The 25105-nt window shown below is 45.5% G+C and overlaps 2 protein-coding genes across 5 annotated transcripts in view; one reads left to right on the top strand and one right to left on the bottom strand.

Moving 5' to 3' along the window:
- IFT81 (intraflagellar transport 81) overlaps positions 1 to 25105 on the bottom strand; it is a 222572-nt gene that overhangs the window by 150529 nt on the left and 46938 nt on the right. Inside the window, exon 1 of one of the 2 annotated variants that reach the window (XM_019977956.2) lies at positions 2216 to 2247. The exons of the other annotated variant lie outside the window; for it this stretch is intronic. The gene's annotated coding sequence lies outside the window, so the exon portion shown is untranslated. Of the gene's footprint in view, positions 1 to 2215; positions 2248 to 25105 lie in introns of those variants that run through there. 2 annotated transcript variants of the gene reach the window in all.
- The window catches only part of P2RX7 (purinergic receptor P2X 7), a 60661-nt gene that overhangs the window by 13890 nt on the left and 21666 nt on the right, over positions 1 to 25105 (top strand). Inside the window, exons 1-7 of one of the 3 annotated variants that reach the window (XM_070769527.1) lie at positions 2379 to 2922; positions 9766 to 9934; positions 11077 to 11145; positions 15778 to 15850; positions 18176 to 18272; positions 22891 to 22971; positions 23609 to 23738. In XM_070769527.1, the coding sequence (XP_070625628.1) occupies positions 9866 to 9934; positions 11077 to 11145; positions 15778 to 15850; positions 18176 to 18272; positions 22891 to 22971; positions 23609 to 23738 (519 nt within the window). In that variant the 5' untranslated portion in view covers positions 2379 to 2922; positions 9766 to 9865. The other 2 variants (XM_019978104.2, XM_019978102.2) reach the window with 2 other exon arrangements.

The following is a 25105-nucleotide window of genomic DNA, read 5'->3' as shown; positions in this document are numbered from 1 at the left end:
GGCCACTGATGGGTGGTAGAAGAACTTATGGGGGATAGGAAATGTGAAGCGGGGAAAATGCCCATCTAGGGTGGAAGATGAATTCAGAACTGAAGGCACTACAGGCGCAAGTCTATGTGACAAACAAATGTAGATACTTATTTGATAGATGGATATGTGAAAATGGAGCTAGAGATGTAGATTTCTATATCACCAGCATAAAAATGGTTAACTAGAACCATGGCAGTAGCTGCAACTGACCAGCAAGAGAGGATGTAGATGAGAAGACAAGAGGGCTTAGAACAGACCCCTGAGGAATTCTAACCTTTAAGTGATGAAAAGCACAGAGGTCACCAAAGGATTCTCAGAAAGGGCAAACATGGAGATCCAAAGGTCAGGAGAATGTGGATTTGGGAAGGCGAGGGGAAAAGTGGAGGCATGGTCACTGGTATCAAATGCTGCTGAGAATTCCAGGAAGATCAGGTCCATGGCATGTCTACTGGATTCAGTGATGGTGTTGTTGTTTACTTGACAAGAGAGGATTTATAGAAGTTCCAGGGGTGGGAGCCAGTTTGGAGTGAGCAGAGGAGTGAATGGAGACTCGGAAATGGATGTGGTGACTCACTTTTTCAAGGGACTTGGATACAAAGGAGGAGAGAGGCAGCAAGTAGTGGGAGAAGAATGTGGGGTCAAGGGAAGCTTTATTTTTAAGATGGGAAATTGATGCTGAAATGTAGATGGAGAGGAGACTCAAGAGAAAGGGAGATCATGGGATAAATGAAAATTATCATCATTGTTGTCAGTATCATCAGTGTCACCAGCTAGCAGCTACAGGGAAAGCTTGTTCTGTTCTAGGGCTGTTCTAATTATTAGACATTTCTTCCTTACACTGAACCAAAATTTATCTCCCTGTAATTTTTCCCTTTTGGTTAGAGTTCTGCCCTGTGGTCCATTTTCTACTTGACACTTTCCAAATGGCTTCAGCCTGCTATTACATTTCTCCACTTCTCCAAAATAATCGGAGAAGGCAATGGCACCCCACTCCAGTACTCTTGTCTGGAAAATCCCACGGACAGAGGAGCCTGGAAGGCTGCAGTCCATGGGGTCACTAAGAGTCGGACACGACTGAGCAACTTCACTTTCACTTTTCACTTTCATGCATTGGAGAAGGAAATGGCAACCCACTCCAGTGTTCTTGCCTGGAGAATCCCAGGGGCGGGAGAGCCTGGTGGGCTGCCGTCTATGGGGTCACACAGAGTCGGACACGACTGAAGCGACTTAGTAGCAGCAGCCAAAATAATAGCCGAAGTCCCTCTGGCTCTGTACTCCTAAGACAGTATCCAGACTCTTTAGTATCCCAGCCAAGCCCACACAACCACACACTGGTTTGTCAAGGCTCTTTTAAAAGGTGATGCCTGCACTCTTGCATTGTTGGTGGAAACATGAAATGGTTCAAGCTGTTGTGGTCTGGTAAAGTGAACTGACATAAAATACATGTGCATGACCTTTGACTCAGAGACTTATCTTAAGGTGTAAAATTTACCTGAGGTGTGATAAGATTCTTGGGTAAACATGTGCCTGGCAACATGAAAGGGGAGAGTAGAGAATTATTGAAGTATAGTGTTGAAGAGAACAGACTGAGCCTCAAAAGACTGAGGGTTTCCCCCACCGACAAAGATCAGGAGCAAGACAAAGATGAGGGTTTTTACCACTGAAATGCCTGTTATTCAAAATTATATTCGACATTCTAGCCAGTGCAATTAAGCAACAAAAAGAAATAAAAGGCATCCAAGTTGGAAAGGAAGACATAAACTATACTTTGATGATAAGATCATATATATAGGGGACTTCCCTGGAGGGTCCAGTAGATAAGACTGTGGGCTTCCAACGCAGGGGCCCCCGGTTCAATCCCTGGTCAGGGAACTATATCCCCCACGCATGCCACAATTAAGAAGTCTGCATACTGAAACTAAAGATCCTGTGAGCTGGAATGAAGACCTGGTATAGCCAAAAAAAAAAAAAAAAAATACTATATATGGAGAATCACAAAGAATTCACAAAAAACTCATTAAAGTTAATAAACCAATCAGTAAAGTCTCACGCCACAAGATCAACACACAAAAATCAGTCATGTTTCCACATACCAATAATGAGCAACCTAAAAAAGAAATGAAGAAAGCACTTCCATTTACAATAGCACACAGAGCATGAGCTAGGAGTTAATGCTGCTACTTACCACATGTCTTAGTTCACTGTAACAAATACCAAAGACCGAGTGGCTTGTAAACAACAGAAATTTATTTCTCATGGTTCGAGAAGCCGGAAATTCTAAGGTCAGTGCAACATCAGATATGTTTTCTGGTAAAAACCCACTTCCTGGTTCACAGATGGCCATCTTTCTGCTGTATTCTCACACAGCAGAAGAGGTAAGCTGTTTCAGGGGCCTCTTATAAGGGCACTACTCTCATTCATAAGTGCTCCATCTTTGTGACCTACTCACTTCCCAAAGGCCCCACCTTCTCATAGCATTGCATCGGGGTTAGGTTTCAACTTATGAATTTCGGTGGGGGGTCACAAACATTGAGTCTACAGCACTATGTGAACTTGGGCTCACTTTATTGGTGTCACAGTTTGCTCAGCTATAAGGTGAGGGTACGGAGAAGGCAATGGCAACCCACTCCAGTACTCTTGCCTGGAAAATCCCATGGATGGAGGAGCCTGGTAGGCTGCAGTCCATGGGGTTGCTAAGAGTCAGACACGACTGAGCGACTTCACTTTCACTTTTCACTTTCATGCATTGGAGAAGGAAATGGTAACCCACTCCAGTGTTCTTGCCTGGAGAATCCCAGGGATGGGGGAGCCTGGTGGGCTGCCGTCTATGGGGTCACACAGAGTTGGACACAACTGAAGCGACTTAGCAGCAGCAGCAGCAGCAAGGTGATGGTAAGACTGTTCCTTCTTTACAGGGTTACTTTTGGGCAGGTGAGGGTGGAAAGAGTTAGTATTTGTTCTTAATATATGCTTAGAAGAGTGCTTGACACATAGTAAAAGCTATATCAAGACTACCGAAAATGTTTACAAAACTGAACAAAAGTTCTAGTTCAATATCCATCAGTAAGAGAACAGCTGGCAAATTTTCACAATTCACTTCTTAGGCTGAACCGTACAGAATTGCCAATATTCTATTGTTTTGTCTGCAAAATGGGCAATTTCATATGTTCCAACCTAAACACTAGAATACCCTGTAACCATTCAAAGTGGGTACATATCATAGATCCATCTTTATCATCCATTTTGCACTACTATTGTGAAGAGTTAATAACATATTATTGAGCAAAACCAGCGTTATTTAATAGCATGTAGAGTGTAGCCATGTTTGTGTGTCTAGGTGGGGGCATAAAGAGGCTTCAGGAACATGTGCACAAATTTTCAACAGTGATAACCTCTGAGAGGGAGAATGTTAGAACATTTTCATGTTCTTTGTGCTTTTCTGTGAAGTTTACACTTTTACAAACACCAAAAGGATTCTCTTTAAATGTGTGCCTCATAAGACCTGAACACAAGGCTCCTTCTGCTTCTTGCCTAATTAGGGCATAGGTCATTAGCTTATCACCACCCTCAAGGAGAATATTTTACTTCTCTCACCAAAGCTTAAGACGACACTAGTTTTTTTGGGTTTTGTTTACTAGAGGATATAACACAATTTTGGCTAATTTGGGTTTGGACTTATTTAAAACGTTGGGCCTCTAAGATAAACCTCTGCCAATTTGGGTGGTCCATGGCCTGTATCTGTATAACTGAGTTTTTGAGCTCAATGCCTTTACACCTATCCATTATATTGGGTTGGTCAAAAAGTTCGTTTGGATTTCCCCATACTGTGTTCTGGAAAAACCCAAATGAAAATTTTGGCCAGTCCAATATTTCCTCTAATTGGTAAACATTAACTAATAGATTAGGACTCACTCTCTTCTCTCCATATAGTAGGATGTGTAGAAAGTATTGTGTTCTGGAGTAGGAGCTTTTGGAATGAGAGAGAGAGAGTTTAAGAAGTATGAAAAGGAAGGTTTTTCCAAATGAACTAGATAGTGGATAAGAAGTGCAATAGTCAAAGAGAATTGGAAGAACAGATGATGTCTTAGCCAAGCTGTGAGTAACAAGAAACTGAACCCCCTTCATTAGCTAGCTCAAGGAATGGTGTGGCAGAGTAGAACGGGCTTGGTATATTGTTGTTGTTTAGTAGCTAAGTCGTGTCCCACTCCTTAGCGACTTCATGGATGATAGCCCACCAGTCTCCTCTCCCCATTGGATTTTCCCAGGCAAGAATACTGAAGTGGGTCACCATTTCCTTCTCCAGGGGATCCTCCTGACCTAGGAATCAAACCCACGTCTCCTGCATCAGCAGGTGGATTCTTTACTGCTGAACCACCAGGAAAGCCCTGACTATATTTTAGGAGGCTGGATAATGCTCCCCACCCCGTGCCAAATCTCCATGTCCTGAACTCTGGAACTTGTAAACATGGTAATTTATGTGGCGAAAGGAGCTCTGCAGATGTGATTAAGTTCAAGGTCTTGAGACAGAGAGCTTATTCTTGATTATCTGAATGGCCCCGGCATGATCACAAGAGTCCTTATAAGGGGGGAGGGGCAAGAGAGTTGAAGTGGAAAAAAGAAAATGTGCCAAGAAGAGTTGAGGGTAGAGAGTTGTGGTTGGGATGGTCTAGAAGCTGGGAGAGGTGAGAACAGACTGTCTAGTGGAGACTCCAGAAGGGAGCAGGCCTGCTGTCCCCTTGATCTGAATCCTCTAAGAATGATTTTAAGCATCTGACTCCCCAGAACTAAGAGAAAAAATGTTTGTGTTATTTTAAGTCTCTAAGTTCTTGGTGGCTTATTACAGCAGCCACAGGAAGCCAGCATTTAACTTGCCTTTCAGGGTGCAGGCTCTCCTCCACTTTCTTCGCAGGACATCTCTGACTGCCCCTGGCCCCTTTCTGACCACCCCTGCACACACACACACACACACACACAGCTGAGTGGACCAGGGTTGGACACAATCAGATTCTTCTCTTGAGATTTTAACTGTAAGATACAGAGGCTGCAGGCTCGACTACTCCATGAGGCACAGAGGGCCCAGGACCCACAGTTCTCTTAGGGTTCTGTGGGCCCTGGGGTAGGCATCAGTTAACCGGATGGGAGGACAGTTCACTTTCAGGTCACGCCCTTTCACTCTAGCTTTACCTTTGTTCCGTGAGCTCAGGCACCGCACCGTGCCAGTGAAGTCTGGCTTTGCTGAGAGGCACTTCTTTCCCGTGGCACGTTGAGGACTCTCACCATGGGTGCATGCAGCCAACCCCCCCTGAGATGCCAGTTCATGTCTGTGAAAGTCCTTCTCATTGAGAATTCGTGGATTGGGTTTCTGAAAAACCTCTTTATGGTGGGCATCGTGGTCTACAACTGGTGAGTCAGGTGCAGTGTGCCAGTCTGGGGACTCCCCCAGCGGACCTTTCCCTCCATCCTTCTGTCCTCCTGCTGCCCCTCCACAGCCCTCCTCTTCAGCTAGACTGGTCTGTGAGGACCCAGGCTTCTCTCACTTTTATTCTCTTCCATCTTCCCAGACTCTTCAGCTTTCTTCTCCCCCATCTCCACCTATCCATCCTTCAAGGCCCAGCTGAATCCCCCAGCTCCTTCATGCCCCTGTTCACTCCAGGGACCAGTGGTTTTGCCCTCTTCTGAATGCAGAGAATTGTAGCTTCTTAGAGCTGAACAGTCATAGGGATTAGAGAGCCAGGGAGTTATCCCCCTGTTGTTGTTGTTGCTGTTCAGTCGCTAAGTCGTGTCTGACATTTTGCCACCCCATGGACTGTAGCATGCCAGGCTTCCCTGTCCATCACTATCTCTGGGAGTTTGCTCAAATTCACTTCCATTGAGTCGGTGATACTATCTAACCATCTCATCCTCTGCTGACCCCTGCTCCTTTTGCGTTCAATCTTTTCAGCATCAAGGTCTTTTCCAATGAGTCGGCTCTTTGCATCAAATGGCCAAAGTACTGGAGCTTCAGCTTCAGCATCAGTCCTTCCAATGAATATTCAGGGTTGATTTCCACTAGGATTATTTGGTTTGATCTCTTTGCTGTCCAAGTTATCTCCCCATTCAGGGACTAAATCCATTTCCCAGAGAGGTGGCATGGCTTGTCTGATTCACCAAGGAGATCGGGAGACAGCTGCTGGGGCAACCGTTAGAATGTTCTTTCCATATGCAGACTCTTTCATTTCCTCTTTATTTTCTTGATGCATCTCTGGAGCATTTTGATTCTCCTTGAAGAATATTTATTTATTTATTTGGCTACATCAGTTCTTAGTTGCGGCACATAGGATCTTCAGTTTTCGTTGCATTAGGACCTTTCAGTCATGTTAAGATCTTTAGACCTTTTAGCTGTGGCATGTGGGATCTAGTTTCCTGACCAGGGACCAAACCTAGGCCCTTGCATTGGGAGTGTGGAGTCTTAAGACACTGAACCATGAATATATAAAGACAAGTTTTCTGATTTCTGAGAGGGTTGGATTCCATTAAGGCTGATCTACACCACATCATACATTTGGGGATGAATATGAGAGACTAAGGGCTTCCCAGGTGTCTCAGTGGTAAAGAACCTGCCTGCCAATGCAGGAGACTCAGGTTCGATCCCTGGGTCTGGAAGATCCCCTAGAGAAGGAAATGGCAACCCACTCCAGTATTCTTGCCTGGGAATCCCATGGACAGAGGAGCTTGGTGGGCTACAGCCCATATGATCACAGAAGAGTTGGATGTGACAGAGTGACTAACTAACAAGAGACTGAGCTTCCAAAATGGAGGGTCAAATGGACACGGTTATTCTGGGAGACCGTTGCAATACCCAACACGGAAGAACATTGCACTTTGTGATGATAGGCTGAAATACACTGTTGAATAAGCATCATCATATTTGTCTATGGAATTACACTGGCTAGCTCTGTCTCATATATGCTCATTGGATCTCAAACTGGGCTCTCTGCAAACCTCATTATGTGGATTTCCCTGGGGGGGTCCAATGGTTAAGAATCCGCCTGCCAATGCAGGGGACATGGGTTCAGTCCTTGGTCTGAGAAGATTCCACACGCTGTGGGGCAACTAAACCCACGCACCACAACAAGAGAAGCCACCGTGATGAGAAGCCAGCACACCGCAACCAGAGAGGAGCCCCCTATTCTGCCCGCCACAACTAGACGAAACCCTCCCACAACAGTGGAGACCCAGCAGAGCCAAAAATAAATTTAAAACCCAATGACAACCTCATTATGCACTTACTTCCCATGTACCCCTTCCGCCAGCCCCAGGGAGCCATCAGTCTACTGTCTCGGTGGATTTGCCTATTCTGGATGTTTCATATAAGTGGGGTCATACACTACATGGTCTTTTGTGTCTGTCTTTTTTCACTTAGCACAAAGTTTTTTGAGGTTCTTCCACAGTACAGCATGTGTCTCATTTCATTCCTTTTCATGGGTAGATGATTGTCCATCATCTTTTAATGAATGTGTGGGTTGTTTCCACCTTTTGACTATTGTGAATAGTGCTGCCATGAATATGTGTGAACAGGTATTTGTTTAAGCATATAATGTCATTTTTAATTTCTTTAACCTGTATCTCGTTCTGTGGCATGCTTTCCTTACTCAATGTTATGTTATTTCCACATTGATGCAAGCAGTTCTCCATTCACTTTCACTCTTACAGAACATTCCAGCAAATAAATCCAACAATTTATTCACCCATTCAGTGTTCGAGGATATTTCCATGATTTCCAGTTTTCCCTATTATAAATAGTGCAGCTTTACAATTTCCTGTACATAACTTGTTGGGCACCATCTTTGAGGGGTTCCTCTGGGGCATACACCTAAGAGTGAAATCGCTGGGGCGTGGGGAATGCACCTCAAATGTGCAGTACTTCATATTGCCAAATGTGAGCTGTTTTTCCATGAGTCTCTTAGGGGTTTTCAACCCTGACTGTGTATTAGAATCAATTTTAGAAAAATATATAGGCACCTGGATAACTCCCCAGACCTATTGAATCAGAGTTTCCAGGGATGAGACCAGGGAGCTGCAATTTTGAAAGCTCCCTAAATAATTACACTGTACAGCCAAGGTTGAGAACAGCTGGGACCAAGCCTTGGCCCACAGTATCTCGGTTTCCCAAGGTCAGCTCATAGAGGACAGCTACTGACTGCCTAACAACATTCAGATATTAGAGGCTGAACAGAGGGAAGAGACCAAATAGATACATGCCCAATGAATAAACAAAGCATTTAAAACAAACTCTTAAGGGATTTCCTTGGTGGTCCAGTGGTTAAGACTCCATACTTCTACTGCAGGGGAGGTATGTGTTTGATCCCTGGTCTGGGAACTAGGATCCCATATGATGCATGGGACAGCAAAAAATAAATAAATAAAATAAATTCAATTCAATTATTCAGGGCAATGGGAAACAGGAAATGGATAAATGGAGATGGAATCTACCATTTTTAGTTATCAATTCTACTTTTTCCCTCTCTTCCCCTCACCATAATCACTTAGAGTCATATTCTAAAGAAGGCCTTAATAGCTTATGAATAGATCAGAAGGCAGGAAACCAGAGGCAAAGCCACATCATGTATGAACAAATATAGCACATGATTAAGAGATCTTGCTCTGGGCTCTACGGTAGACCAGTCAAAGACCTCAGGCCTGCCACTGATGACCTGTGCGATCTTGGGCAAGTTCCTTCACCTCTTTGAGCCCATTCTCTCATCTACAAAAGGGGATGATTTCGGGAACTGTTTCCTATCACTGTTGTGAGCACTAAAGGAGGTGATGCATTTAGAACATGTACTAAGTACTCAATAAAGGGTAAGCTGCTATTACCAATGCTATTTTAAACTAGGCAGGTGTTTCTGGAAAACAGGAAGCTGACCTGCCAGATAGACCCTTACATATGTGTGTGCATGTTAAGTCACTTCAGTCGTGTCTGACTCTTTGTGACACTATGGACTGTAGCTTGTCAGGCTCCTCTGTCCATGGGATTCTCCAGGCAAGAATACTAGAGTGGGTTGCCATGCTCTCCTCCAGAGGATCTTCCTGACCCAGGGATTGAACCCAGGTCTCTTAGGTCTCCTGCATTAGGCAGGCAGGTTCTCTACCACTAGCGCCATCTGGGAAACCTGGAACAAACTCTTGCTGCTGCTGCTGCTGCTAAGTCGCTTCAGTTGTGTCCGACTCTGTGCAACCCCATAGACAGCAGCCCACCAGGCTCCCCCGTCCCTGGGATTCTCCAGGCAAGAACACTGGAGTGGGTTGCCATTTCCTTCTCCAAACAACAAACCCTTAGGTAGATGCTAATGTGTTGCTGAGTCCCAGAACAAAGCTGGTGGACTGACCTGGGATGGACTTCGCTATTTGAGAAGGCAATCTATAAATTAAGGCCTATATTACGTGATATTAGAGACTGGTATTGGGGACAACAGTTTCCACATGGTGAAAGCTCACTATGAGCCAGATACACTGCTGAGGAGTTTGCATGGGTATCTCAGTCCATCCTCAAAACAACCCCATGAGGTAGGTATGACTATTCTTCCCATTTTACAGGTAAGGAAAATGAGTCACAGAGAAGGTGAGTCACTTGCCCAAAGTCACCCAGCAAAGCTTGGATTTTAATGGAGCTGGCTCTCAGTTCCTGCATCCTAAACCATGGCACTGTGTCTCCCTTGAGAAAATCGCTGATGCTTTTCTGTGTCTGTCATTTAGCTTTGCTTTGGTGAGTGACAAGCGGTACCAACGGAAAGAGCCTGTCATCAGTTCTGTGCACAGCAAGATAAAAGGGATAGCAGAGGTGAAAAAGGAGATTATGGAGAACGGGCAGACGAAGGTTGTGCAGAGTGTCTTTGATATGGCAGATTACACCTTCCCCTTGCAGGTGAGCACCTGTCAGCATCCTCCCAGGACTTGTCCCCGGTCACTGTCCCCAGGGCCTCTTCCTCCTCCCCTGGGACCTAGAGACTCGCTCCAGAAAAACACTGGCCCCATTTAAAAAGCTCTGTGAAAATCTCAACTGAGAAAACCTAAAAATTGCAAAATTGGGTCAGATGCAGCAACTCAAAGGAGATGACACTTTGCTTTATCAATTCCTACAGGGTTTCTCAAAATAGCAGTGTGTCCTGGTGCATTGAAAACATGATTTGATTCACTCAAACTTTATTTATACATAGCTTTTCAGAAGCAGGGCCATCAAGTCAGCAAGTTTTGCCTAGATCCAGAAAGGCAAAGAACTTTCTGCCTTGAGGGGACCAGCCCTTCTATATTGTTTGTGCAGCATTTTATCAACAAAAATGTCTCCAGGAAAACTCTTGGCTACAGTTTTGCAGAAGGGAAGGCTATAGATGACAAAGAATGGAAAGGTCTGGACCATAGCGAAAGGGCTTGACATTGTCTCAATCTGCAAAAGGATAAAACGAACGTAGAATTCTCAAAAAGGAAAGATTGAAGTGGAGTTGAGAACACCAAAGAACAGATGGAGGGGGGTGGTAAGAGGGACAAAAGGGCCCATTGGCAGCCCCTGGAAGCTGGAAAGCTTTGAAAAACCATAAAAGCCAAGCTGCTATCCATTTGTTTCTAACAGAGGGTCATTAAAATCTCCACCTATTGCCCAGGTGGTGGGATGCCCTATGACCCTTTCATTAAAGTCCTGGATAATCTGAACAGCGTTCTGATGGAGGTAACACCTCCACCTCTGCCTCCCCACATCTTTTGGTTTTCAACGTAATGGGACTTACTGTGTCCCCCAAAATGAAAAGGCTGCTTTTGAGGCTGGAATGGAAAATGAATGCTCAATCAATTTGAATGTTCCTCCGCTCTCCCTCAGCTCAGCAGGGCAGCTCATCCAGCTTGAATATTAAGCGCTCTGGGTAGTCGATTTGCTTCCAGACCCAGATTTCTAGACTGAAGCTTAGAAGAGTGGAAAGGTTCGCCCCCAGGCACTTAGCCAGTTGGATTACTATGATTAAGTAGTTGTGTTCTCAAAGGGCTTGCCATTTTGCCTTCTCTCCTTTTTCTCTACAGGGGAACTCCTTTTTTATGATGACAAACTTTCTCAAGACAGAAGGCCAAGAGCAAGGGTTGTGTCCCGAGGTAAGGAGAGAGGGATGGGTGATAAGAGATCCTGGAGGCGGCGTAGGTCAGAGGAAATGGAAATTGGGACCAGGGGTGTTGTGGAGCCCACAAATACTGACTGAGCCTCTGCTTGTTACAGAGCAGGGGTGTAGATCTGGGCTGGCTGGAAAGGGTGAGAAGACCCTGCATTTCTCGCTCTGTAACCACCAGATCTCTGTTGCCCTGAGTCTCCAGCTGTAGCACTAGGAGCCTGTGCAGCTCAAGGCCTGCTTTCTCCGTTGCTTGCTCCCGGAGCGCTTGGGACAGCGTGGAACCTTGGCGTTTGCATAGTGTCTCATGTTTTAACAGAGCCTCACAACAACTTTAGGGGGTAACAGCCCTCCCAGCCTTATTTTACAGGTCAGCACAAAGATCAGCACTCATATTGGGATCAGGGACCTTCCCAATATCACACAGCTTGCTGGAGGCAGAGCCAGACTTAGAATCCAGCTGTCCTCATTCACAACTTCTCCCACTGTTCACTGTGAACTGCCTGCAGGGCCAGCCAGGGCAGATGTCAGACAGTGCAAGTTTGATATTTCATTGCACTTCTTTAGTTTTAGGCTCTACGTGAAGTGGGGAAGCCCTGACATCTCCCACCCTCACTACCACCATCCACTCACTCTCCCCACCTTGCTTTGCCCTCTCCGTACTCTCTCTCAACCTTCTGCCTTCTTCTGGAAAACTTTCTTCCCTATAAAAACATGTGTATCTTATTCTGTCCCACCCCAGTCTTGTTCACTGCTCTGTAAAATGAAAACTAGCTATTCTGATAAGTTTGTCTATAGTGATGTCTTCCTAGGCAACACCCTCCTGTTGTTCCCCTCTCAAGTAAGACACCTGTGTTTTACCAGGGACTGTCCCAACACCGAGAGGTGAGGTGCAGCGCCTGTGGGGAAGACCAGCCTTGCCTGTGGGTCTTGCTCATCGGCCCTCTCTGGTAACAAGGCCTAGATTTCTGAGTGTCTGAGAACTCAGTGTGGATATGCTCTCTTGCACTACAGTCCTTGCCATCATTTCTACCTAAATTTGGAAATAAGCGAACATTCCCTTCAGGTCTGTCTCAATAATGCACCCCTAAAAAGAGACCTCTCTACGTTTATTTTGCCTCCATTTCCCCTTAAATGTCCCTGCTACTCTAATGAAGTAGCCAGGTGCCTGTCCAACTAAATATTCCCTTCCATCTCCCTACCCAGCAGCATCTGAAGTTGAATCCAATTTGGGGCCTTTGGTTCCCTCCTGTCCCATACTCTGAAATTGCTACTCACACTCCTCCCCACCCCCACCCCCACCCCCGCGCCAGGGCACTTTTCACAGATACTTTTCAAGTTATTGAGACTTACAAGAAATCAATACAGAGACTTGTAAAAGAAGTCAAGGAAGAGAGTCAGGATAGCGCAGAGATTAAGAGCCTGGGTTTTAGGAGCTAGACTGCAAATGGTTCAAAGCTTGACTTATAACCTTTGTGACTCTGGGCAGGTAACTTCATGTCTCTGTGAGCTGGTGTATTCATTTGCAAGACGGGGCTGATTGCAAAACCTAGGTCTTGGGATTATTGAAACAAATGAGCACATCTCTGTGACAGGCTGGAAACAAAGCATGATACATTGTAAAAAGCACTCCAATGCGAGCCATTATGACCCAAATGACAAGTTACTCCTTCTCAGACAGGATGTCCCTCAGACTGAGCTCTGTGGAGGCAGTGCCAGCCTGGAAAATACTATGTAACTCTTGAGATTTTTATCTGCGATCTGAGGTGGTTTGGGTTGCTCTAATGGGAAATTTGCCTCCTCTCTTTGCATTTGGGTTGCTCTAATGGGAAATTTGCCTCCTCTCTTTGCATATCGACAGCCACCCCCCCCACAGTCCCCTCTTCGCAGCCCCGGCCCCGCAACCCTTACCAGAAGGTGGAAGTCAAGGATATGGCTTGACATCTGTCTGCAGTAAATATGGCCAAGCCCCAAGTGTACACCAAAATGAAGAGACACTGGTCCTAATAATCTATTGCTGCATAACAAACTGCCCTGAACCTGCTGGACTTAAAGCCATAAGCATTTCTTTTTTTTAATTTTTTTTTTTTGATGTGGACCATTTTTTAAAAAGTCTTTTCTGAATTTGTTACAATATTGCTTCTGTTTTATGTTTTGTGTTTCTGGCAGTGAGATATATGGGATTTTAGCTCCCTGACCAGGCATGGAACCTGTACCCCTTGCATTAGAAGGTGAAGTCTCAACCACTCAACCATTAGGGAAGTCCCTAAAGCCATGAGCATTTTAGGGACTCTCATAGTTCAGTGGTTGACAGAGCTCTGCTGGGCAGTTCTGCTCATCTTGGGATCTGTGTGGGGGCTCTCATGGCCTGGGCTTGGCTGGCCTTCTCTTCCTCTCTGGGGACTCTTAAGGCTTCTCCTCCTTTCAGGGTCTCTCCATGTAGTCTTTCCAAACTTCCTCACAGCAGCTCAGGATCCGCCAGACCAAAAGAAGCTTCCAGGCCTCCCAGGCTCAGGACTAGAGCTGACACAGCGTTACTCCCACTGCCTTCTGTTGGTTATTCACTCAGCGTCAGACCTAGCTTCAAAGGGAAGGGAAGATGCTCTGCCTCCCAGCAGCAAGAGTGACAAAGAATTTGAGGCCATCGTTGATGCATGTGACAATCACAAAAGAGATGATTCGAATGTCTATTGTTTTTTCTTTTTTTTTTAATTTTGGAATTTCACCTTGAGAGTAAGATAGAGTCGGTTTATCTTCTTTCCTGAGATTTCTTTCCAGTTGATAATCAAAATAACGTAACTTCCCATGAGCCACAGTGAATGATCATTCATTCATTCTTTCCACGTTTATCCAGACCGACTATGTGTCAGGCACTCAGACTACAAAGACACAACCCAGGCTTTTTGTTCAAAGGGTTCACAGTATAGTCGGGGATCACAAGAGCAGCAAACCAAGGACATACTGGGTGACAGGAAGAAGGTAACTTGGGAAGAAGAGAGAACATGAAAGTGAAAGAGATTGAAAACTACAGGAAACATTCACTAAGCAAAAGCCATGGGCTAACCCCTTTCTCATCATAACTCATTTAATCTTCACTAAAACCATATAAGACAATTTCCCTTCTACGGGTGAGGAAACTGAGGTGCAGAGAGGCAAAGTAACCTGGCTGAGGCGACTCAGCCAGAAAATGGTGCAGCTATTGCCAGACCTGGTTGCACCTGCGCCCAAGCCTGGACCCTCCCCTGAATTTCTGTAACAGCCTATTTTCACGAAACTCCTGGTCTCCCTAAGACTGGCCATTAAACCTGGTCCTCAGAAATCGGGAAGTCGAGAATGCATAAACCAAGCCATCTCACTTTTCTTTTCCTCATTCTGCCCTCAGCTCTTAGTCTTGGAAGCTGACTGACCTCATTTTTCTCAGGCCAGGAGAGAGAGCTGGCTGGAGTCCTTTATTTCCACATTTCCTGCTGAGCCATTGCACCTGTCTGCTTCACTTGGTTCCTCAGCCACAAGGCTGCATGATCCAGGACCCCGCTCTCCAAACCAAAGGCTGTTCCCTGAAAGTGGTCCCTGGCATATGCTTCTTAGACTTTTACTTATTTTTATATATTTATTAATTTAAAAAATATTCATTTATTTGGCTGCATCAGGTCTTAGTTGCAGCATGCAGGATCTTCATTGCTGCATGTGAAATCTTTGTAGCAGTGAGAGGGATTTAGTTTCCTTACCAGGGATCGAACCCTGGCCTCCTGTATTGGGAGTGCGGAGTCTTAGCCACTTGACCACCAAGGAAGTCCCTATTTTTATTTTTTATTGAGATATAAGTCATGTACCATAAAACACACTATTTTCAAGCGTTTAGCTCAGTGGTTTTTAGTATATTCACCGAATTGGGCAAACATCATCTCAGTCAGTTTCCAGAACATTTTCATCATTCCAAAAAGGAACATCATACCCACTAGCAGTCACTCTCAGTACCCTACTTCCCTTAGCTTCTGGCAACCACCGATCACCCTTCTGTCTATGGACTTGCCTGTTCAGAACATTTCATATACACAGAATCATACAATACGTGGTCTTTCCTGTCTGGCTTCTTTCACTTAGCATCATGTTTCAAGTTTCATCTACACTGTAGCAGGTATCAGTACTCATTCATTCCTTTCCATTGCATGAATGTCCTAGATTTTAGTTATCCATTCATCTATTGGTGGCTGTTTGGGCTGTTTGGATTTTGGGGCATTATCTTCACACAAATGTTTGTGTGAACATAGACATCTGCTCTCCTATATCTGCCGCCGCTGCTGCTGCTAAGTCGCTTCAGTCATGTCCGACTCTATGCGACCCCATAGACGGCAGCCCACCAGGCTCCCCCGTCCCTGGGATTCTCCAGGCAAGAATACTGGAGTGGGTTGCCATTTCCTCCTCCAATGCATGAAAGTGAAAAGTGAAAGTGAAGTCGCTCAGTCGTGTCTGACTCTTCGAGACCCCATGGACTGCAGCCTACCAGGCTCCTCCATCCACGGGATTTTCCAGTCAAGAGTACTGGAGTGGGGTGCCATTGCCTTCTCCTATATCTTAGAGGCACAACTAATTCCCCACTATTTTGTCCTTCTTTCTGCAGTACCCCACCCCCAGGACGCTCTGTTCCTCTGATCGGGGTTGTAAAAAGGGATGGTTGGGCCCGCGGAGCAAAGGTATGTTCTGTTTCTTTTTCTGAGACCTGCAGGGGGATGGTCTGGGATCCTGGTGATGTTTGAGAAGCCCAGCTCTTTAGCTTCTGGCTCTCAGCTGGCTTCGTCCACCTTCCTTGGGCCATGGATGAGCCTGTGCCTGCCCCATGCCTCGACTCTGAACCCAGAGGACCAACTGCTGACTATGAATGTGACTCTAATTCCCAGTGAGGGCAGCTCCTGAAAACCTCACAGAATTAGCCCCTTCAGGGTTCTCACTGATAGAAAATTTGAACGGCCCAGTAGCATCATCTGAGTATTCTACACGTTTCCTCTTGAATTTCCCCAAAGGTTGAGAAGCATGAATGTGTACCCCGCCCAGGGCCCCTGGAGGCAAAATCAACCTTCAGAGTTTCCAGAGATCTTGTTTTAACTTAAAAAGGCACATAAAATTAAAACAAATTTCCCAAAAAAGAACAAGAAAAAGTAAAATATCATTGTTTTAAGTGGAGGAAAACTGCTTTACAATGTTGTGTTAGTTCCTGTCGTATAACAACTTGAATCAGCCATGATATACATATATCCTCTCCCTCCTGAGCCTCTCTCCCCTCCCTCCTTTACATCCCTCTAGGTCATCACACAGCACCCGGCTAGGCTCCCTGTGTTATACAGCAACTTTTCATCAGCTATCTATTTCACACATGACAGTGTAGATATGTCAGTGCTACTTACTCCATTCGTCCCACTCTCTCTTTAGCCCACTGTGTCCACAAGTCCATTTTCTACATCTGCTTCTCCATTCCTTCCCTTCAAATAGGTTCATTGATATCATTTTTCTAGATTCCATATATGTGAGTTAATATATGATATTTGTTTTTCTCTTTCTGACTTACTTCACTCTGTATAACAGGCTCTAGGTTCACCCAGCTCAGTAGACCTGACTCATTTGTTCTTTTATATGGCTGAGTAATATTCCATTGTGTATATACATCTTCTTTATCCATTCATCTGTAGATGGACATCTAGGTTGCTTCTATACCTTGGCTATTCTAAACAGTGCTGCAATGAACACTGGGGTACACATGTCTTTTAGAACTGTGACTTTCTCAGGGCATATGCCCAGTACTGGGATTGCTGGGTCATATGATAGATTTATTCCTAGTTTTTTAAGGAATCTCACACTGTTCCCCATAATGGTTGTATGTTGTCCATAATGGTTATATCAGTTTACATTCCCAGCAACAGTGTAGGAGGGTTCCCTTTCCTCCACATCCTCTCCAGCCATCAGTGTTTATAACATGTGCTAAGTCACTTTAGTTGTGTCCAACTCTTTGCAACCCTATGGACTGTAGCCTTCCAGGCTCCTCTATCCATGGGGATTTTCCAGGCAAGACTACTGGAGTGGGTTGCCATGCTCTCCTCCAGGGGGTCTTCCCAACCCAGGGATCGAACCCATGTTTCTTATGTCTCCTGCGTTGGCAGGTGGGTTCTTTATCACTGCTGCTGCTGCTGCTGCTGCCACTAAGTCGCTTCAGTCGTGTCCGACTCTGTGCGACCCCATAGACGGCAGCCCACCAGGCTCCCCCGTCCCTGGGGTTCTCCAGGCAAGAACACTGGAGTGAGTTGCCATTTCCTTCTCCAATGCATGAAAGTGAAAAGTGAAAGTGAAGTCACTTAATTGTGTCTGACTTTTCGCGACCCCATGGACTGCAGCCCACCAGGCTCCTCCATCCATGGGATTTTCCAGGCAAGAGTACTGGAGTGGGGTGCCATTGTCTTAAAAGCCAGTTTATAACATACATGTACACAGAAAGGCATATTAACATTCAATTCCATTCCATAATGCTTGTGCATTTGAGTTGGAGGAGAGTTAACTAACACTATTTACTATTTACCTTTCCCCTTAAATATCCGTTAGTGACACTGACACTCCAGGAAGATGCGCCACGCTTACTGCATGGCCCTGTCCATCCTGGTCCATGCTGTACACACCTAGAGGAACTCTGCTGTCTGTTCAGAAGCCATGTGCTAGTCCATTTGTACCAGGCAAAATAATACACCCTGTTCTGCCTCCCTCTCAGGCATCTTTTCTTGTGAAGAAACAAACAAGCAAGCAAAAACCTAACAGCATCTGTGGTCTTTATGTCTTCTCTTTGATCCTTCTTTGAAAACCTTACCGTTCGATGTGTTGCTTGCTTGGTTTTTCTTATGTAAGCCTGTGGTTTGGATGAGGTTACACAGAAACTAAAACTGCTTGGATTGAGAAACAGCCTCTTGCTTGAGTGGAGTGGAGTTTCCTCCCACGGTTCTTTCACACCTGTGCTTCTACAACCCCTTGACCCTTCACAGGAATCCAGACCGGCAGGTGTATACATTATAATGAGAAGCAGAAGACCTGTGAAGTCTTCACCTGGTGTCCTGTCGAGGCAGAGGAAAAGGCTCCGGAGTGAGTTGTAGAGAGGGGACAGACACAGTGGCCCGCAGCTTCAAGCAGATGAAGCCCTGCGAGGCACTGCCCCAGCTTCCCTTCTCAGCACCACCCTCCCTCCCCAAGTCCCGGGTCCTACTGGCTTAGTGACTCCCAGGCCAGACACACTAGCGGTCTCTGGGAGGGCCTTGCTTGTGGTCAAAATATTGACATAATTCTGGACCAGCTGATAAATAGCTACTACCTTGAGCACCTGTGGGTGTCCCCTGCCCCTTGAGTGTTCCAGCACTTTCCAGGGCACCTCCAGACACCACCTCCAGTGCTATAGCAGGGTCCATTCTGTCAGTGTCTGTACTGAGTGATTAAGGAAGAGAAGGTGGGAGGGGAAATAGGAAAAAGGAAGAAGAAGGGAAGGGAGGAGAGAAGGAAGGGAAGGCAAAGGAAGTTTTCTTAAATGTTCACAGTGACGTACACATTTGGTGTTCCCCTGTGTTGATTCTTCTCAAGGTCAGGCCCAGAAGGCAGAACTTGATGTTAAACCTCAGAAAACACTGGGAGGGCTGCATTTCAGCAGAGAATAAGGAGAGCTGGATTCAAATCCGGGCTTTAATGCACCCTTGCTATGTGGCCTTGAACAAGTGCCTTAAGCCCTTTGGGTTTCAGTTTCCTTGTCTTTAAAATGAGAATAACAGGCCTTCCCCAGCAGGCCCAGTGATTCAGACTCTGCACTTGCCACGCAGGAGGCGCAGGTTCCATCCCTGGTCAGAGAACTAAGATTCCACAAGCAGCGTGGCCAAAATATATTTTTTTCAGTTAAAAATAAAATGAGGATAATAACTGCACCAACCTTCCTGGGCTGTGGTGAGAATTAAATGAGATGATAATTGCATGGTGATTGCACAGTGAACCCTGTGCTTGGCACACTGTAAAGTGCCCAATAACACAAATGCACACAGGATCTGCCCCTCGACGTGTGGTGGTTCTAGACCAGACTTGTCCAGTGGAACCTTCTGCAATGCAGAAAGATTCTGTACCTCCACCATCCAATCTGGTAGCCACTAGCTACATGTGGCTATTTAGCACGCGAAATGTGGTTACCACAACTGAACTGAATTTTGAGTTTAATTTAATTTCAATAGTCGGGCTTCCCCAGTGGCTCAGTGGTAAAGAATCTGCCTCCAGTGCAGGAGACATAGGAGACATGGGTCCAATCCCTGGGTCGGAAAGATCCCCTGGAGGAGGAAATGGCCACCCACTTAGTATTCCTGCCTGGAGAATTCCATGGACAGAGGAGCCTGGCGGACTACTGTCCACGGGGTCACAAAGTGTCGGACACGACTGAGAGACTGAGCACACACAGACACAATTTAAATAGTCACACACACCACACATGCCTAGGGGATGTTGGACAGTGCAGTTCTAGAGAAATGTGACTCAGGGCCACACCATCAGCATCTGTGGGGCAAAGAGAAAACTTCCCCAAACTAACTTCTTAGAAGCTTCAGGCAAAAGTTTCTGATGTCAGAGTGGGAAGCACCAGGCAGTGCCAGCTTGTCCGGCTCTCACTCGCTAACGGCACCGCGCAGGTTCATTTGTAGGTCCCAGAAGAAATTATACAAGACCCGGGGGGACATGAGCCTACATTCAAGAAGGCCCTGGTTCAAGGCAAGAGGCTTCTTGATTGCCTGTGGTTTTCAGTCCTGGCTCTGCCAGCAACTCATTCATCACATAAATACCGGGTATCTCTGATGTTTTGTGACCTGGGCTGCAATTTTACATGACCCTGGACAAGTAACTCCCTTACCTTCAGTTTCTCATATGTTATACAAAAGCATTACTAAGATGATTCATTTAATTGTTTCTCCAGCACATCCATTATCAGATAGTAGGGAGAACTGTGCTTTTTTTTTTTTGTAAAATACAGGAAGACCCAGATATGGAGCAGGTCCCAAGGGTTTTGCAATCTAATAGAAGAGATAAGACACATGCACAGAGGGCTGTCATTCCGAAAATGAAATTTTTAAGTGTCATGAAAGAGAAGTAAAGGGGACCATTTAGTCCTTTGATTCTGAGCATGTTGCCCAGAAGTTTGAAATCTTCTAAAGGCAAAGGGTCTGGCAAATAGCAGGCATCTGTTGTAAACAAGATTTTGTGTGTGTGCAAGTGACAATATAACTTCAACTGGCTTCAGAAAAAAAAAAAGGGACTGTTAATTTTGGGCTTGTGTTTTTGACTCACGTCAATGAGAAGTCCAGAAACACTAGTTTCGGGCAAGGCTTGATCAAGGCTTTAAATGATGTCTTAAGATTCTCTCTCTCTCTTCCTCTACCTTTCTCCTCTCCCCAGCCTCTAGCTCTTCTTTTCTTCCATGCTGGCTTGCCTCACACTGTGGTCTGGGGCACTCCAGGTTTACCTTGTCCTTGCTACTAATAATCCTAGAGAAAACAAGTGTTTCTTTCCCAATAGTTCCCACAATAATCCTGCGGTGTTCTCAATGGCCTAAGGCATGTGACAGTCAAAGAATCAATCACTGAAGCCAAGGGGATTAGATTACACGGCTTGGTTTTTTTCTGTCATTATTGTATAGTTTTATTATTGCTTTTATGTTAGTGTTTTCTAATCAGATTAGGGACTCTTTGAGGTGAAAATGGTATTTTATCTCTGTCAAGATGGCTCATCACAAAGCTGGTTGATTAAATATTTTTTAATTGATGATTTATTAAAAATGTAGACTATATTAAGACTACCATGAAATTCAAGCTTCTTCATTTGGGATGTGATTTTTAAAATTAATTAATTTATTTTAATTGGAGGCTAATTACTTTGCAGTATTGTAGTGGTTTTTGCCATACATTGACATGAATCAGCCATGGGTGTACATGTGTCCCCTATCCTGAGCCCTCCTCCCACCTCCCTCCACATCCCATCCCTCAGGGTGATCCCAGTGCACCAGCCATGAAAGCCCTGTCTCATGCATCGAACCTGGACTGGTGATCTATTTCACATATGATAATATACATGTTTCAATGCTATTCTCTCAAATCATCCCACCCTCACCTTCTCCCACAGAGATGACCCTATATGCAAGACAGAAAAAGAGACACAGATGTAAAAAACAGACTTTTGGACACTGTGGATTACACTGTTAAACCAGCTCCAGGTCATATGCCCACCCTGGGAGCTGTAAGGGATGGGCAGGAGATGAGAGTGGACTGAGAGTGGAAGAGACCTGGCTTTCCCAAAGGGAAAAAATTGAGGTGCTACTGCTAGAGGGGGGGAATTGATGTGGAAAGGCAAAAATTACAGTGTTCTCTATAATTACATCCCCAGTAGAGCCAAAGTTGGGCTCTGGAAGTCCTGAAATAAAAAGCAGATCATTCTTTTTTAAAAAATTTTTTGATTGTATTGGATTTTAGTTGCGGTACATGGGATCTTTGTGACAGCATGGGCTCCACAGTGTGTGGGCTCAGTAGTTGCAGCGCCCAAGCTTAGTTGCTCTGTGGTATATGGAATCTTAGCTCCCCATTCAGGGAAGGAACCCATGTCCCCTGCCCTGGAAGATGGAGTCTTAACCACTGGATCACCGGGGAAGCCCCCAGAGCAGATTATTCTTGATGTTCCCTTCCGAATACTTTCCACCTTTAGCCTGTGCTTCTCCCAATGTATATTTGCCACCTACTCAGGTGTGCCAGGCAACAGGATACCAGTGGCATCATTTTGTGGAGCCTGTTCTCTCCATCTTTAACAGATTCTCAACCTCACCAGGACAAAAATCTCGACTGTCTTTTTCATCACTGCATCCCAAGGGCCCAGCCCCATTCCCGGTACAATAAATATTTGTTGAATGAATGAATGCATGGATGGTGGGTGGACCTTCCGGCAGTCTAGAATTTGGGCTCCTCTCACTCATGGAGGATTTTATACCACTCAGAGCCTCTAGAGAGCGAATGATAGAGTCAAGTATGTATGTGTGGCCCTGTGCCAAAGGCTGAGGATGCCAAGATGAGAAAATTATTGTCTCAGCCCTGCAGGATCACCAAGTTTATTGTGGAAAATACAAACAGGAGTGTGCTGGAGCTGGCTTATACCAGCTCTGAGCCATTTATGCTCATCCCTTCCCAGTTCCAATTCAGTGATGTTCTACTGGTAGCTTGAAATCAGTGATGGTGGGGGTATTTATACCACAATAGTCAGTAACTGCTACAGTATCAGGGCTTATTGTTTTCTTGGAGAGCTGGTTTTTAAACATTTACCAACACACCACTGTGCATACCTAAACATACCATTATATCAGAGTGAGAAGTATTACAGTAAATGCCACGAAGTCTTTTTTTATGCCACCTCACACAGCTGTGGGACCTTAGTTCCCCAACCAGGGATCAAACCCATGCCCCTGCAGTGGAAGCAAGGATTATCAACCACTGGACCACCCGGGAACTCCTTCCATGGGGTCTTAAGAAGGGAGAAATTCTTCCTGGAGAAGCTGGAGAATTTTGGAAGGTTTTGCCCACTGAATTGCATTTCTCTCCAACCATCATATTGACCCAAGCAAGAAATCAGAGCCTCTGGTCACTGGCTCACTGACTCCCTTGGTCCCTGTAGTCACTGATCCCCATTTTGCATTTCTCTCTCTCAGGCCTGCGCTCTTGGTCAGTGCTGAAAACTTTACTGTACTCATCAAGAATAATATCGACTTCCCTGGCCACAATTACACCACGTAAGTGCCCAGAATGTTTGGCTGTATTTGTTATCTACTGTTGCATAACAATTCACCCCAACATTTAGAAGCTAAAAACAACAAATTTTAATTTTCTCACATAGTTTCTGGGCATCCCAGAGTGACATCTGGGAATGACTTCATTGGGTGGTTCTGGCTCGGGGTCTCTCAGGATACAGTCAAGCTGTCAAAAGGGGCTGCAGCCATCACCAGACTTGACTGGGGCTGGAAAATCCTCTTCCAAGCTCACTCAAGTGACTGTCATCAGGAGAACTCAGTTCTTCACCATGTGGACTTCTCCTTCAGACTGCTTGAGTCCCCTTGGGACATGGTGGCTGGCTTCCCCAGAGCAAGTGATCCAAGCCAAAGAGCAAGCATGCCAGATAGTAACCAGGAGAGAAGCCACTGTATTTTATAATCTAATCTCAGAAGTGACACACCATCACTTCTGTCATATATTACTGGCCACACAGACCAACACTGGACAGTGTAAGAGGGGAATACACAAGGGTGTGAATCCAGAAGGCAGGATCGTTGGAGGCCCTCACGGTGCCAGGGGCCACACTGGTTCACTCCCATGAAAGAGAAGGATCCCAGTTTTCAATTGAGATGCTTGTTTGCTTTTCATCATGTGCAGGAGAAACATCTTGCCGGGTTTAAACACCACTTGCACCTTTCACAAGACTCGGGATCCACAGTGTCCCATTTTCCGACTAGGAGATATCTTCCAAGAAACAGGAGATAATTTTTCAGAAGTGGCCATTCAGGTTGGTGATGCCTGTTTGTAAAGTGGAATGTGGGGAGGGTGGGTCAAGGGATGGAGGATGACAAATGGCCAAGAGGCTGGACCACTGGGTCTTAATAATATGCTCATATTTATGGAGGATTTTGTAAATCCATGTTCAATGACAAGGACTTTTCCTGCATCACCACATCTAATCCCACAACAACCCTATGTGTGAGACCATTCATCTATTAGTTTCCTGTGGCTGCTGTAACAAATTAACACAAACTTTGTGGCTTAAAACAACACATTTTTTATACTTCTGGAGGTCAGAAGTCCAAAATGAGTATCACTGGGCCGAAATAAAGATACCGGCAGAGCCATGCTCTCTCTGGAGGCCCCAGGGGAGAATCCATTTCCTTGCCTTTTCCACCTTTTAAAACTGCATTCCTTGCATTTCTTAGCTCATAGCCCCTTCTTCCTGCTTCAAAGCCACCAGCATAGCATCTTGCTTCAGTGGTCACATTGATTTCATTTTTCTTTTCTTTAAAAAAATATTTTTATATTTGTTTATTTGGCTGCACTGGGTCCTTGTTGCAACACATGAGATCCTTTGCTGTGGCCTGCAGGCCTATTTGCTCTACGGCATGTGGGATCTTAGTTCCCTGACCAGGGATCAAACCTGTGCCCCCTGCACTGGAAGCATGGAGTCTTAACCACTGGACCACCAGGGAAGTCCCCTACATTGATTTCTTATCCTGTGTTAAATCTCCCTCTGCCTCTCTGTTCATAAAGATCAGTATGTCTTTACAGGGTCCACCCAGATAATCCAGATTTCCTCTTCTCAAGATCTTTTTTTAATCACACCTGCAGTCTCTTTGGAGAAGGCAATGGCAACCCACTCCAGTACTTTTGCCTAGAAAATCCCATGGACGGAGGAGCCTGGTGGGCTGCAGTCCATGGAGTCGCTATGAGTCAGGCACGAGTGAGCGACTTCACTTTCACTTTTCACTTTCATGCATTGGAGAAGGAAATGGCAACCCACTCCAGTGTTCTTGCCTGGAGAATCCCCAGGGACGGGGAAGCCTTGTGGGCTGCTGTCTATGAGGTTGCACAGAGTCGGACACAACTGAAGCAACTTAGCAGCAGCAGCAGCGGGAATCTCTTTGGGGGGTTCCCTAGTGGCTCAGTGCTAAAACATCTGCCTGCAAAGCAGGAGATGTGGGTTTGATCCTTGGGTCAGGAAGATCCCCTGGAGGAGGGCATGGCAACCCACTCCAGGAGAATTCTTGCCTGGAAAATCCAAAGGACAGAGGTGCCTGGTGGGCTGCAGTCCATAGAGTCACAAAGAGTCGGACATGACTGAAGCAACTGAGTGTGCACACATGCAGTCTCTTTGGCCATTTAAGG

Source organism: Bos indicus, chromosome 17 (assembly GCF_029378745.1).
Source record: "Bos indicus isolate NIAB-ARS_2022 breed Sahiwal x Tharparkar chromosome 17, NIAB-ARS_B.indTharparkar_mat_pri_1.0, whole genome shotgun sequence".
In the NCBI taxonomy this organism is placed as follows: Eukaryota; Metazoa; Chordata; class Mammalia; order Artiodactyla; family Bovidae; genus Bos; species Bos indicus.
This window is presented reverse-complemented; position numbering and strand designations above follow the sequence as displayed.